This window comes from Carassius auratus, unplaced genomic scaffold (assembly GCF_003368295.1).
Source record: "Carassius auratus strain Wakin unplaced genomic scaffold, ASM336829v1 scaf_tig00020643, whole genome shotgun sequence".
Taxonomy (NCBI): domain Eukaryota; kingdom Metazoa; phylum Chordata; class Actinopteri; order Cypriniformes; family Cyprinidae; genus Carassius; species Carassius auratus.
This window is the reverse complement of record NW_020525040.1, coordinates 1-14,754: the sequence shown is the minus strand read 5'-3', so window position 1 is coordinate 14,754 and position 14,754 is coordinate 1. Positions and strand designations below refer to the sequence as shown.

Genomic DNA, 14,754 nt, shown 5'->3' with positions numbered 1-14,754 from the left:
AAAGAACCACTATGTGCCAAAAACCTTATGATTATCGCTTTATGATTCAGCAATCATTCCTCAGAGTGACATTTTCACTGAAACCTTGTATGTCATAAAGACCTCGCTTATCTATCCTGGTGAGTAAACAAAGGAATTTCAACTACCTGACATTTCGGTATTGGTCTGACACAACCACAGGAATTCCTCTGAGTGTGTTTTGACTATAAAAATATATATATTTTTAAGCTTCTCTCCCCCCGAGAGCCTGTACTCTGGCCATTTTGAATGCCAAGGCACCTTGTGTCATGCCTGTGACACTGTATGAAGCTGTCTGCCACCGCTGAAGATATAAAGATAAACAGTGTTGCCTTCACACTGCCTCGCTCAGTGAAAGAACTCATTATTTCGTTTCCTCAACTGTTAAAAAAAGTAGTCTGGCAACACCACCAAGAGTAAACAAAATTGGGTGAAAGTGCCAGTCTGGTGGGAATGCATCAATGTTTTTGTTTCCAGTGGCTATGCACTAGTTACATCAGAAGAATTTTAAGCAGCCAGTAGTAAGCCCCTTAAGACCCCTCTTTCTCTCTCTAGGCTTCCAAAGGCAACTGCGTTCCATCAAAGGTGTTTTTATTGCTGAAGGTGCACTGCGTGTGTCTGTTTATGTCATGCCGATGAAGCGAACCAGAAGCCCAGACTGGCTGCAGAGAGAGAAATGAAAAGAAGACTGAGAAGATTGTCAGGTGGCAAAAAGTGAGATGAAAATGACAAAGGTATGTTAATGTTACTGAATGCAACTCTGTTATCCATAAACTCTTACGTTTTCCCACAGTTCTTTTGATATTTGTTTTTCTTTAGTGAATAAATATCTGCGTTGTCCTGTAGTATAATGTGAGATTGCTGAAAAATCATGAAACTACTTTAAGGTAATTTAGTGATCAATAATACTGAGTGCAGTGAAACATTTATTTTTTATTTACAATACCCAGCATGATTAATGAGTCTAAGGACTTATTTTATTCCAGTAAATTCAAGTATCATTTGAACTGCACTGACCTCTAGAGGAGCATGACATTTTAACTAATATATAGCACTTATCTCACAAATATGCCAGCATGTTTAAAGTAGTCTTCTGTAGACCAGGGGTTTTCAAACTGGGGTCCGCAAGCGGGTGGTGGGTGGTAGAGGGGTCTATTTGTTTGTTTTATGTGTTTATTTAGTTAGTTTTAAAATGTTTTTTTTTTTTTCAGGGTTGTTGGAGTTAATTATTTTTATGTTTACATTCACTACATTTAATAATAATATTTAATTCGGGTCAGATTTCAACTTAATTCAATATGAAATGTGACCCTGGAGCATAAAACCAGTCTTAAGTGTCAATTTTTCGAAATTTCTAAATGTAATTAATAAATAAGCTTTCCATTGATGTATGGTTTGTTAGGATCGGACAATATTTGGCCGAGATACCACTATTTAAAAATCTGGAATCTGAGCGTGCAAAATATCAAAATACTGCGAAAAATTGCCTTTGAAGTTGTCAAAATGAATTCCTAGCAACAAATATTACTAATAAAAAAATAAGTTTTGATATATTGGTATATATTGATATATGATATAGTTGTCTTACATTCCCTACATTATTTTTTATGTACAAAAATTTTAAGTGGCCTTAATATTTATCAACAGCTGTAGACAATGTGATGTTGTGAGTTTTCTTAGATGTCTCTTTCTTGCATTTGTAAACACTGTAAAATACAAATCCCAGACTGTTGATTTCATTACAGCTGGTTTGTTTGCTCTGAACTTCGAAATTTTCATTTTTGTTGTTCGGTGATGGTTATTAGAACTTTTGCCACTTTTGAAAGTAGAACATTCTCTCCAGGCCATATCAGAAAAAAAGGCCGTAAGAAGTAGGTCATTCAGATCTGACACAACATGACCCAATTTACTATCTCACTATTTGTTATGTTCCTTAAATTTCTGCATGAGCGGAGCAAACTGTGTAATATATCACTGTCATGCTGATCTTTTAGAGGTCAGCTTGTGATTCCTAATGGACATATTGCATTTTGCATTGCAACGCCATCAGTGGCACCACTTAATAAGCTGATACTGTAGAGCAACATAAACGAGCACTTGTTGCTTCTACCCAAATCAGTATTCCACACAAAAAGCATATATATTCTCATATAGATTTCTCTTGTGCTGTATAGAAGGCCTCTTGTTTTATGGTGGTCTGTTTTCAAAATGATGCAGTGTATGAGCAGAATCACAGAGAAATCTATTATGGGAACCAAAATGTTAAAGTGCTGTTCATTGTGCATTAATATATCTAAAATGTGCCTCTTTCTATTATGAATACTTTTCGCTCTTCTCATGATGAATGCCAAACAGAAATTTCTAATGAATTGGTGCTGTTTCGTTAGTGTCAATTACTTTATTGCACAAAGACTTGTGTTCACAGAACATGCAGGAATAACAGGTATACGTATAAACACAATACAGCCCTTTACACATAGATTATGAATAAGAAATATGATATAGATATATTTAAGCCATAAAATAATTATAATATAAAATAAATTTTATATAATTTTACTTTTACAAATGCTTTTATAGTAATATGGTTTTTTTTTTTTTTTTTTTTTTTTGATGATGTCTAGAGGTCATGTTCTTCCATGTCTGGATGTGATTGTTATTTACCCTTAATTTACTCATGCAGTGATAAGCACTGTTAATCAGTAAGGATGCTCTCCTGAGGCAGAAGCGTTTGGAATTGAGTGCTTAGTTTGAGATAATTAACAAATTCAGTCTCCCAATGTAACCTGTGGATGTGGTAGAACAGAGCCAATCTCAGGACTACTGTGTGTCTCCCAAGATATGTGAAGTATCTGCAGGCTTTAAAAGCACTATGAGCTCTCCTGACAAATTACTTACGACGATTTCTACCAAGAGACCATTATTTTCACAAAGTTTGGCATCGGGAGAATTTAACTTGGCAGTACGGCATCGGCATTATTTCGAAATGAAAAATGCTTTGAAAATTCTGTGTGTTTATATGGATGTTACGTGACAAATTTTCTTTATTTCTTTATCTATATTATTTATTTTATTTCTTTATTTATCCAGCAGCCATATCACCCTGGAGCCCAAGACTAGTTGCCCACTGAAGCTAATCAGGGCTGAGCCTGGTCAGTACCTGGATGGGAGACCTCCTGAGAAAACTAGGTTGCTGCTGAAGAGGTGCTAGTGAGGCCAGCAGGGGGTGCTCACCCTGTGGTCTGTCCTAGCACCCCAGTGTAGTGATGGGGACACTATACTGTCAACAAGCACCGTCCTTCAGATGAGACGTTAAACTGAGGTCCTGACTCTCTGTGGTTATTAAAAATCCCAGGATGTCTTTCGAAAAGAGTAGAGGTGTGACCTCGGCATCCTGGCTCAATTCGCCCATTGGCCTCTGACCATGGCTTCCTAACAATCCCCATATATGCTGATTGGCTTCATCTCGGTCTCCTCTCCACCGGTAAGCTGGTGTGTGGTGGGCATTCTAGCGCACTATGGCTGCCGTCGCATCATCCAGGTGGATGCTGCACACTGGTGGTGGATGAGGAGATAACCCTGACAATGTAAAGCACTTTGAGTGCCTAGAAAAGCGCTATTTAAATGTAATAATTAATTATTATTATTATTTATACCACCCTTTAAAAAGATTATAGTGGACAATATAGTAGCAGTAAGGAGGAGCAAAAAATAGTTTACCGTGAATTTCTTAACCTGATATTCTAGTTTTCCATCATTTTGTTTCAGGAATTTGTTTGTACCATGATTGTGGTGTAAAAAGTAAAGTAATTCCAACTTGAATCCTACCATAATACGTTATTGCATTTGGTAGGTGATTTCGACTTACATTCAGGTTATTACATTATCATTTTGTGCCTTCTCTTGTGCCTTTTTTTTTTTTTTTTTTTTTTTTGCGAAAGGTTAAACTGTTACTGAAATTTCTCTGTTTTTTTTTCTTCTTCATCACATCCCTGTATTTTTCATTTTATATGCTTTAAAAATAAACAAAATATCTTTATTATATATTTATATTATTTAAAAAATATATTTTTGAAAGTAAGCTACTGATTTTGTTTAAAATAAAAGATGTTAGTTTGTGGCTTGTATAACAACACGTTCTCTTACGCTACAAGAGAACATATTTATTTTTGAAGTTGTTGAACATTTTTGCTTGCTGCATGAGAAATAGATGACAGCACAGGTGATCTATTGCGTTCTAGCTCTCAGGGTACCAGACACCTCAGGACAGTGCATTAACACTTGATGGCGCTATTGATCTAACGCTAGAGCCTCAGTAGTTCGAATTTGTAAAAACTTTAGATTATCTATAATAGGTCACAGGGGTTATAGATTGAGATTTTGAATTAATTAACCTTTTTATTTTGGTTTTTCTTCCTACATTACTGAATATTCCAACAGTTTATTGATGCTTATGCAACTTCATGCTTCTATAGAGCGCAACCTAATGCGGCACAATATGTTCAAACAATACCCACATCACTCAGCGTTGTCTAATTTATAACTGTTCATGTTTGGCTTGAAAGACTTCAGCTGTTATGTCTCCTCATCCTGAGCCTTCATCATCCCGATGTTTAGTAACGACTGCTGTAGTAACAGAATGCTGGCTTTAGGAGAGCTTAGAATAGCATTTAGGCACCAGTGGTGTTGTTTACAGCCACAGTAAACATACACACGTGGTGGAGCATGGAGCAATTCAGACACACTCTGCAGACAGTGAAGAAACTTGTGTTATGGAAAAACAGGGGGTGAGGGCTTTAGCAGCACTAGCTGCAGTTCTGACAGAGAAGAGCGATTTCTATTTTTAGGGAGACTGGAATGTACACTGAGGCCTCTCGAAGGATTTCTCAACAACAAATAACATACCACGGTCGTCCCAGCCCCTATAAACATCCACCTGCCACACTCAGAAAGTGAAAAACTTTCAGAAGTGAATCGTTTTTGCGAACAGAGGGACGAGTTTGAGTTCTGTTCGAGGTTTGATGATACATAGATATTTACAGGACCATCTAGAATGTGCTTCAAATCAGCTGAGACAAGGTAAGGTAAGGTATGGCTGACACACCGAGCAGATGCTTTTACTGTAGGAACAACAACACCTGCGCAGATTGTAGATAATGGCATGGCGTGTGTTTATGATGTGTCATTCTTCAGGCAAACTGACAGCTGTAGTCTTGAGAGATTACTGTGATCGTGTGGTAAACTTTGCAGAATTGTTAAACAAGTATGATATATGTTTTCTGACTATAAAATATGGTAATGATCGATATTTTTCCATCTTCTTCTATCTTCTTCCATTCCCTAGATGTCTTAAAATTAGCAGTTGCCGAAATTTTTTTATATATGATGCTTTTGAAAATATGCAGTGAATAATATGAGCCTCACAGATGAAACTTCACACTCATGTTTAAGCATGTCATTGTGTCAGAAAGTTTGTTTATAATTTAAAATATTTGTTTTTATAAACATACTAAGATTGCTACACACACAAACTGAATATATACTGTTTAATATGGTAATTGATTTATTATATATAAAATATATATTCATATGTAGCATGATGCTACCAGTGCCAAGGTCATGGGCTTCCAATGGAATATATGAGTAGAGAAAATGTGTATCATGAATGGTGGATAAAAGTTAAAAGATGTAAATTACTTCATTTTCCGTATCATTAGATTTAAAAAATGAAATCGTAATAAGAAATGCATCGAAACTGCTGCCATTATAGTTTTTATGTAGGCTCCATGAGGTAAAATATATTCTTCCATTGTGGTGACCAGTATCGAATTAAAGAAAATGTTTTGATTATAAAACATTATAAAAAAATTTTTTTATTATTGTTTTTTTCAAACAGCTTGGATGATCCAATATCAGAAGTCCTGCATTTCAAGGACAAAGACCTGACTTCTACTCTCCTCCTGGAACTGAACACCTTAAGGAAGGACCGAATTCTTACTGATGTTGTGTTTTGCTCTGAGGGCAAAGAGATCCCATGTCACCGCAATGTTCTGGTGTCCAGCAGCCCCTACTTCTACGCTATGTTTTGCAGCAGCTTCCTGGAGACCCAGAAGCCCCAGATAAACCTCCAAGGTGTTCCTTATGACATCCTTACGAGTATTGTGGAGTATGTTTACACGGGGTCCATCAGCATCACCATGGAGCTGGTTCTCCCTCTGATGCAAGCTGCCTCTATGCTACAATATGGAAGACTTTTTGAGGCCTGCTCCACTTTCCTGCAGTCCCAGCTCAGTCCAGACAACTGTCTGAGCATGATCCGGCTCTCAGAAATCCTGCATTGCTCAAGCTTGCAGGAGAAAGCAAGAGAGCTGGCCGTGAAGAGCTTCTCAGATGTGGTCGTCTCTCAGGACTTCTGCGAGCTCTCGCTACCAGAATTGGTGAGCTACTTGGAAGACGACAGACTCTGCGTTGAAGAAGAGCAAGTATTTGAGACTCTTCTAGCTTGGATCCACCACGACCCGTTCTCCAGGTGTGGCTCCATCCACGACTTGTTCCGCCGTGTGAGGCTGAGACACGTCCACCCTTCATATCTTTTCCAATTTATCGCCAACGACCCTCTAGTCCAGTCATCGTCTTTATGCACAGAAATTATCGAATCTGTTCGTCGTCTGCTCTTTTCCGTTGGCACTCATTGCCCTGGTGATCTTGAGCCCCTGTGGGCCGCGCCGCGCCGTCAAAACTGCAAGGAGGCTCTTGTAGTTGTAGGAGGTCGTAAAAATGGCGAGCGGACGTCTCGTGATGCGCTGCTCTATGACGAGCAATCTCACTGCTGGCAGTGGCTTGCAAAAGTCCCTTTGCGGCTCTACCGACCTGCTTATATCTGCATGCACAGCATCCTTTACGTTCTGGGTGGCTTAACCATGAGTTCAGGAGGCCAGTGCACACCCAGCAACACAGTTTACACGCTTTCTCTCAAAACAAACCAGTGGAGAATGGGAAAACCCATGGTGAAGCCTCGATACGCCCATCAGAGCTCCACTTACCTCCATTTCATTTTTGTACTGGGTGGATTGACGGCTGATGGACAGCTGTCCAGTGAGGTAGAGCGTTACGACACCATGTTTAGCCAATGGGAGTCCATGGCCCCCATGCCCACTGCAGTCCTGCACCCAGCTGTAGCTGCACATAACCAGAGAATATATGTGTTTGGTGGAGAAGACGCCATGCAGAAACCTGTTCGAATGATCCAGGTGTGATATTTCAGGCTTATTCAGATGTTTCATTGTATTGAGCACAAATTTCACAAATTGATTTTGAAGTCGTAAAATATGTTTTTTCTTGATAGGTGTACAACATAGGAAGGAATATGTGGTATAGAATGGAAACCAGGATGGTAAAGAACATCTGTGCACCAGCTGCGGTGATCGATGATAAAATCTACATCGTAGGCGGTAAGGAGTTTTCTTTTTTTTTTTTTTTTGGTATTGTAAAAATATTCCTGTTTGTTGGCCGTAAAGTCACCATGAAATACAAATTTGTGTTTTTTTGGACTGTTGAAGTAAAGTGATTATTATAAATTATCCACGCAAATCATTATCTTTTTTATTATTTTTATTTGATATGCTCTTAATATCTATGGGGGGGGGCAATAAACCTCTCTCCTTGTTTAAATTTTTTCACATTTGAGAATTATTTATTTCAACAGGCTATACAAGAAGAATGGTAGCCTATGATATTAAAACCAACAGGTTTGAAAAATGTGAAAATATGAAGGCCAGGAAGATGCATCACTCCGCTTCTGTGGTCAATGACAAGATCTATGTCACTGGTGGTCGTTTCATTAACAGCCACGAGAGTGTGGAAGATTCAGACAGCTTTGACTGCTACAACCCGAAGACAGACTCGTGGCTGTCAATGGGAACACTGCCATTCAAGCTATTTGACCATGGCTCAGTACCTCTGGTCTATCTCTCTGATAAGTTTCTGCCTACATGAATGGATTTATGTGACAATGTAGCTTAGTCACTTCACAAAGGTTTTTAAATATGCCTGTCTCCAAGCAAAATGCTTGCTGTACTGTATTTTACAGATCATACTGGGATAAACAGTAGTGTAAAAACACAGAGCATATTATGATAGCAAAGCAATGAGATGCACACATTTTCACCTCTCTAAAGGTGTTTGCACATGATTGTGTGTGAAATATTAGTAAAATTACTAGTAATAGTTGTTAATGTAGCTGAAGTTAAAATTAAAAAAAAAATTTTAAGCTCGAACCATGTAACAGATGCAAGTATGATACATTTAAAACTTAATTTTCAAGTATCTTTTAGATAACCTGTTTTTAAAAAAAAAAATAATAATAATATTAGTGTTTACTACAGAATACGTTGCTTTAGAATTTCTGTTCTGTATTACTTTGCACTTGACACTGAATAGTTGCACACTGTATGTTTACAAGAATACTTTTATGTAAATACATTCCACCATTTTGTAAACTGATTTTTTTATTCATTGCCCCCCCCCCCCCAAAAAAAAAGTATGAAAGTGTTACATACTTCAAAAAATGTAACTGAATGCTTTAATAAAAACTAATAATGATTTTGTGTTATTTGTAAGTTGGCTTATCTGGCTGTATTGAAATGTTAAATAATTTAAAGGGAACATTCGTGCAAAAAACACTTTGTAATCATTTGCTCAGCCTCATGTTGATCCAAACCTGGTTGACTAACTTTCTTTTGTGGAAAACAAAATAAAATGCTATAAAAGAAAAATTGGACCACCTGTCATTTTTCTAAAAACAACATCAAGAGTCTTTTCAATGGCACACACTGTATGAAAGTCCTAATTTGTAATTTTCACAACTTTCAAAACTTTTTTAAGGAGTTTTTGTCTACTAAAAGTTTTTTTCCTAAAGACATTTTGTCAGCTGAACAACTTATTCCCCACAGCCTCGTTGTTATTTCTGTCATAAATTAGGTTTATTAAATCATGACAGAATTCAAATTTTTGGTGAATTTAATCCTTTTAATTGCTAAGTAAAAAAAAAAACAAGTCTTCTCCCTTTCAACAATAGACATATTTTTATGACAACATATTTGTTATACTGTCTATTTGATTATTTTTTTTATGTAATATCTCTTTGAATTGAAATGAAGTGCATTCATATAAACAGTTACATAGCTCTGATGTGACCTATACGTTATCCTATTTCACAAGAGATGGAACTCATCATGTGACGTGCCATGGGAGGTGTGAAGACCGAAGGCAGCAGATGTGTGACAGAAATGTGTGACTGAGTCTTACATGTCTTCCTGTCACTGTAACAGGTGTCAACATGCCCAGACATGAAACTATTAGTCACAAAGGAGGTTTTGCTAAGCCATTAAGAGACTTGCTAATGTCCCTTCTGAATTATGTGGTGGTATAAATTCACAATACCCATTTCAATTACACAAGTTCTTTTTAACTTTGCCGTTAAACTTAAGGATGCTTAAAAGATGAACAGTATGTCCGTGTTATGATTACTCAATGCAAAGTGAGATCTATGGTACTATGTGTGCTTCTCGGGGGTTGCAAACTTGTTCATATCTGAACATGTTGTGATGTCTTGTTGGGTCAGGAATGATGGGGTTCAGTCCAGGCTATAGGTGATTAATGTTATTTTGGGAAACAAACAAGGGTGTACTTTACACCCCCAGAATCATGTGGCTGGCCCAGATTGCAGATTTGTTGGTCCAGGATGTAAATTGAAACATTTCACACAGTGAACTTGAGGGAATGATGAAATCAGCGTAAGAGCAACAGCAACAGGTGTGATAGTGAGTGTGTGTCTGTGTGTGTGTCCGCTGACATGAACACACAACAAAAACACTTCTAGATAGTTCCATCTACATCACTACATGAACTTGGCATTGCATTTACTCGTTCACATACAAATGTTGAGCTTTTCTTAGCTTAAATAATAAAATGGAAATATTATTGTCATCTAGCCATCTACATGTCTAGGAAATCCCCTCATATCACTTGGCCCTGAGTTAAAGCCAAACAAACATTGAACATGGCTTGGGAAAGATATTTTAGGAGAGGAAAATATGTCTTGTTGTTGAATGTTTTTGCCTCGGAACTGAAGCCAATGCCTTCCTGATGTGCGGTTAAACCATTGGAATGAAACGCTAATAAATTAGTGATTACTAAACCATTCCAAACATCCCTTTTAAAAAAGTTTAGACTACATCATTCATACTGGATATCTGCCTAAACGTCGTGTTTGTTGATGTTTCCTAATTCTAGCATGGAGATCAGATTAAATCAAGACTTTATGCAACCACTGTTCCTCCTTTTGAATAAAATGAATTGGTATTTTGCTATATAAAAATAAATGTAAACTACATGTTTGTGAGTCACACACATATTTTCTATTTTTATATTTTTAAGATATAATTAGCCATCTGTTGCTCAAGAAACATATTATTATCAATATTGAAAACAGCTGCTGCTTGATTTTTTTTTTTAAACTTGATACATTACTTCATGGTTCTTTGAAGAATAGAATGTTCAAAAGAAACAGCATGTGTTTGAAATTATAATTATATTGCAATATTACTATATTATATTAATTTGCAAATATTCATTTCTAAAGTGAAATATCATCCTTACTGGAAACAGATTACTTCTTGGAAAGTGAGGATTGGCAGTGGGTTCTGTGCAGCAACACGGTTCTCTGTATGAATTACACTATATATATATGCAGTCACACTCTGGACATGTGCACATGAATCATGTCATGTTCCTGCTGATGTATGTTCCACTTAGTAAGGGCTCTGTGACCTTTTGCTTCCCTGAGAATCTATCAGACTGGCAAGGGGCAGTAGAGAGAGACCCGTTCTGGAGTCTTCTTTAAGCACAGTGGGCAGAATGGTTTACAGCACCCAGCAGTCATGTTACATCAGCGCTCTATTGGCTATAGTGAGGAGATGAGGAGACAAATTGCTAAGAAATAATTATATAAATAAAAGCAGTTTTGTATTTTAAAACATGTATATGCATTACTGCAAATTCTTATTTTACATAATTTCACACATTTTATTGTGCTGACTCATTTATTTATTCAGGGTATCATTCAGGTCTTATTGATGTAAATGCATCTCTGTGGGCTTTGCATGGTAATTAAAATACAGTTTTAGTATTAGCATCAAGGAAGTGTAAAGCACTGTTAATATACACTTTCTAAAATCTGGTCTCCATTTTCAGCTCAAAAGAATGCAAGTGTCTGGAAGTAAACAATCAACACAGAGAAACTCTTGTGTCTGACTTAAAAAGATTAAATGATAAAAAGAAGCTGTGAGTTTCTATTTCCATCAGCTCTCATTACATCATAATGTAGGGCAGCAGGGGCACATTTCTTGCTCAGTATGTAACTCATTAACAAACAAAAGAGAATAGGCACTGAAGAAATCAAAGTTCAAAGATTATTTTTCCTTATCCTTTTCCTTATTTTTCCTTATTCCCTGCCAGTTTCATTATACAAAATTGATGGTGTTATGTTAACAGTAGGTCATCTGTACTTTGATCATGTCACTAAATGGTTCATTAATAAGCTAAAAACATACACTCTTTTTTTCATAATGGATAACTACTGTTAGTATGACAAACTTCTTTACAGTCATTATAATCTGCTTATTCTGATTACAAGTAAATTACAAAGGTCATTCACAAACATCAATTAATTATTTTTTTCCTCTTGATCCAAAATCCCACATTTTCACACAGACTTTTCTATCATTTATGAATCATACAATTATGCATGGGCAGCTATATTTAATGTTATGATTTTTAGTCATAAGGGAAATCAACAGAGGATCAACACCAATTCCTAAATTGCTTTTACTGTGTATGATATTTCACAAGTGTATGAGGTCACATGATCCAGCAGCGTACTGAACACTTCGTGTTATTATGTTTCTACTGAGGTTTGCAATATTAAGGAAGATGATAAACAAAGCCACGTGTTGGAGAACGCTGTACAAAGGGGGCGGGTCCACGAACATTTCCGGATTCTCCTCCTGACGATATAAATACAGCTGCGCACTTTATCATCAGAAACGCGTTCACAACCTGATATAATATAGCAGCCAACACGCGAGAAAATCACTTTAACAGACTCTGAAGTTTAACACTACCCAGTTTTCTTTCGTTGTCACTGGTTTTTTACATCTTGACAATGCCATTTCTTGGACAAGACTGGCGGTCTCCTGGTCAAAGCTGGGTCAAAACCGAGGACGGCTGGAAAAAAACGACGAAAGATGAGAACGAGACGAATAAATGTGTTTCAGATCGAAAGAGGTAAGTGTTCAATGATTCAGCATATGCATTTAAAGTGTTTGACCTGAAATATCTCCGTTGTCCACCACTAACAGCGTCACATCAAACAGATGGCGTAGTTTTGCTGCAGACCCGAGCTGTGCGTCAATTTGATAAACAAAAGCGTTTTAAACATAGCGACAGCAGATTCGTCTTACAGTCAGAAAGTTGTGTCATGCCTGAAGATTATTATTATTATTGTCATGATTTCTTTGTCTGTGTTATACGTATTTGTATATTAATATTTATTTATATAAATTAATATATTAAAATATGCATCTGTGTAAGTGTACTATATATAAGTGTATACTATACTAGTGTATACACACACACACACACTCAAACATATATACATACATAGTGTGTGTGTGCGTGTGCGTGTGCGTGTACAAAATGATAAACAAATTACTTTATTGATGGAGATGCAGCACTCTCAGGACTGCAGTAAATAGCTGTGGTAAACATAAAATGCCTTTGTGTGTACTCATCATCTGTTAATCAGCTGCTATTAATACATTGACAGTGGGACAGGTCATATGCTGGAACTATTTACTGTTTCTAGAACTGTTGCTGTAGTACAGATGAGAAATTGGTTTAGGGCGTATTAGCAGGCTGCATTTGGATTTTGATAGAGGCTGTATGTTGCACATTGCAACAAAAGGTTGCTGAACTATGTGGATATATCCTACACAAAGCATTTATAAACCACTTCACTGTGCTTTCAGCTACTGCAAAGAAGAGCATGACAAGGAGAATTTGATCCTCGGCATTAATTATGATGTGGCTGCAAAGAAGCGAAAGAAGGACTTTCTGAACAACAACACAAAGATTCCTTGTGAGTTTCGTCACGGTTTCATTGTGAAAATCAAACTGCTGTAACTGCAAAATCATTGACTTATTTCTTCATTGCAGATTTTTACAAAGACAAATGGATTTATGTCCACAAAGGGAGCACCAAGGAGTAAGCCCTGTTGTCTCCTGCAGTACGGACAGAGTGTGAGGAAGTAGTCGGCTAACTCCTCTTTGATCATTTCTCACAGCGTCATGGAATTGTACTCTGGGTGAAGCATTTAATCGCTTGGACTTCTGCAGTGCCATCAAAGAGACCAGGCGATTCAATTATGTCGTAAGGGTGAGTTTCCGCCCATCTGTTTTGTGGCAGAGCACACAGTGACAATAACCAGGCCCAGTCTCTGAATAAGAAAGGGTTAACTTAAGGGCTCTGGTATCTTCCACTTTATTCTTTATTCTTATCATCACACATCATACAAGAAGCCTCTGGGGCAGTTTCATGGCCAGTGCAAAGGGGACTAGGTTAGTGGGGTTTTTTATGTGTCTCTGTGTTTTTATTTTACCTATTTGAAGTAGCTAAAATCTAAAGTTGGCCAATACTCCTCTGGTCACTAATGAGAGGATGTTCTTCTAGATTTACTTGTTCCATTGATAAAAGCAAAGATGGCTAAGAGCAGATAAACACAGGTCAGTGTGATGTTGAGGTCACTGTCACACAATGTCCCAACAAACAGCTGAGGTTAGAAAGCTTATGAAACCAGAACGGAAAGTCAAGTGACTTCGGTGCCCATGAACTCCCCCTCACGGGCCCTTCACTCTATCTGTCTGCATTGTGACCCTGAATTCTGATCGATCATTTGACTCCACTGTGATATGGAGTCAGCTATGATGAGCTTAAGGTGTGGGCGAACTGGGTCATGAATCCTTGTGATCACTTCAGATGACATGTAAACACAGAATCAGGATCAAGTTGTTTACTTGAACTTTTTGGCTAAGTGAATTAAATTCACTTCAATGCATCATATGTGCATCATTTATTTTTCTAGAGGTTTCCAGGCACTGTTGAGACCCAGTAGTGTCAGGTTTATCTTGCAGTTTGTCTCTTGCTTATCTGGCCTTTGCTGGTGTTGTGTTAGAGCTCAGTTACAGTGATCAGGTTTAGTAGGGATGGAAAACAGACCTTTGAGACAACTTATGAAAAACTAAGACCACTAATACCCCGTTAGGGCTGCCCCCTAATAGTAGACTTGCCTTTACTCGATGAGAAGAGGATTGGTCGGCCAATGTAATAAGTTGTTTATTTGCAGAAAAAAAAAACCAGATAATTAATGGCAAGATTTTGTGGTAATAAAAATATAGTACATTCAAACACTCACCTATCATTCTTGGACTTCAAATATATGTTTATCATCTGAAATATGTAAGTAGAAGAACTTTACCTGGCCGCTCAATATAATGGTAACTAGAAAAATGTGCCACTCTTCAAGTTTCTGTGCGGAGTGAAAAAACTGAACAGTATCGCGCGCACAGCAGGACAGATGGAGGCGAACGTGCAGTTGCTTGCTCTTAAAATGCTCTGTC

General features: G+C 37.4%; 1 protein-coding gene and 1 pseudogene across 3 annotated transcripts; both read left to right on the top strand.

Moving 5' to 3' along the window:
- Positions 1-563: 563 nt before the first annotated feature.
- LOC113076520 (kelch-like protein 38) lies at positions 564-8,547 on the top strand. 3 transcript variants are annotated; one of them, XM_026249213.1, is made up of 4 exons: positions 564-752; positions 5,915-7,268; positions 7,364-7,469; positions 7,724-8,547. In XM_026249213.1, exons 2-4 carry the CDS (start codon positions 6,099-6,101, stop codon positions 8,011-8,013), a joined length of 1,566 nt encoding a protein of 521 aa, XP_026104998.1. In that variant the 5' UTR covers positions 564-752; positions 5,915-6,098; the 3' UTR covers positions 8,014-8,547. The 3 variants fall into 3 exon arrangements, with proteins under 3 accessions (XP_026104998.1, XP_026104997.1, XP_026104996.1); XM_026249212.1 differs by lacking the exon at positions 564-752 and adding an exon at positions 4,682-5,102; XM_026249211.1 differs by lacking the exon at positions 564-752 and adding an exon at positions 4,687-5,097.
- Positions 8,548-12,118: 3,571 nt separating this feature from the next.
- Positions 12,119-13,513, top strand: LOC113076519 (F-box only protein 32-like; annotated as a pseudogene).
- Positions 13,514-14,754: the final 1,241 nt, after the last annotated feature.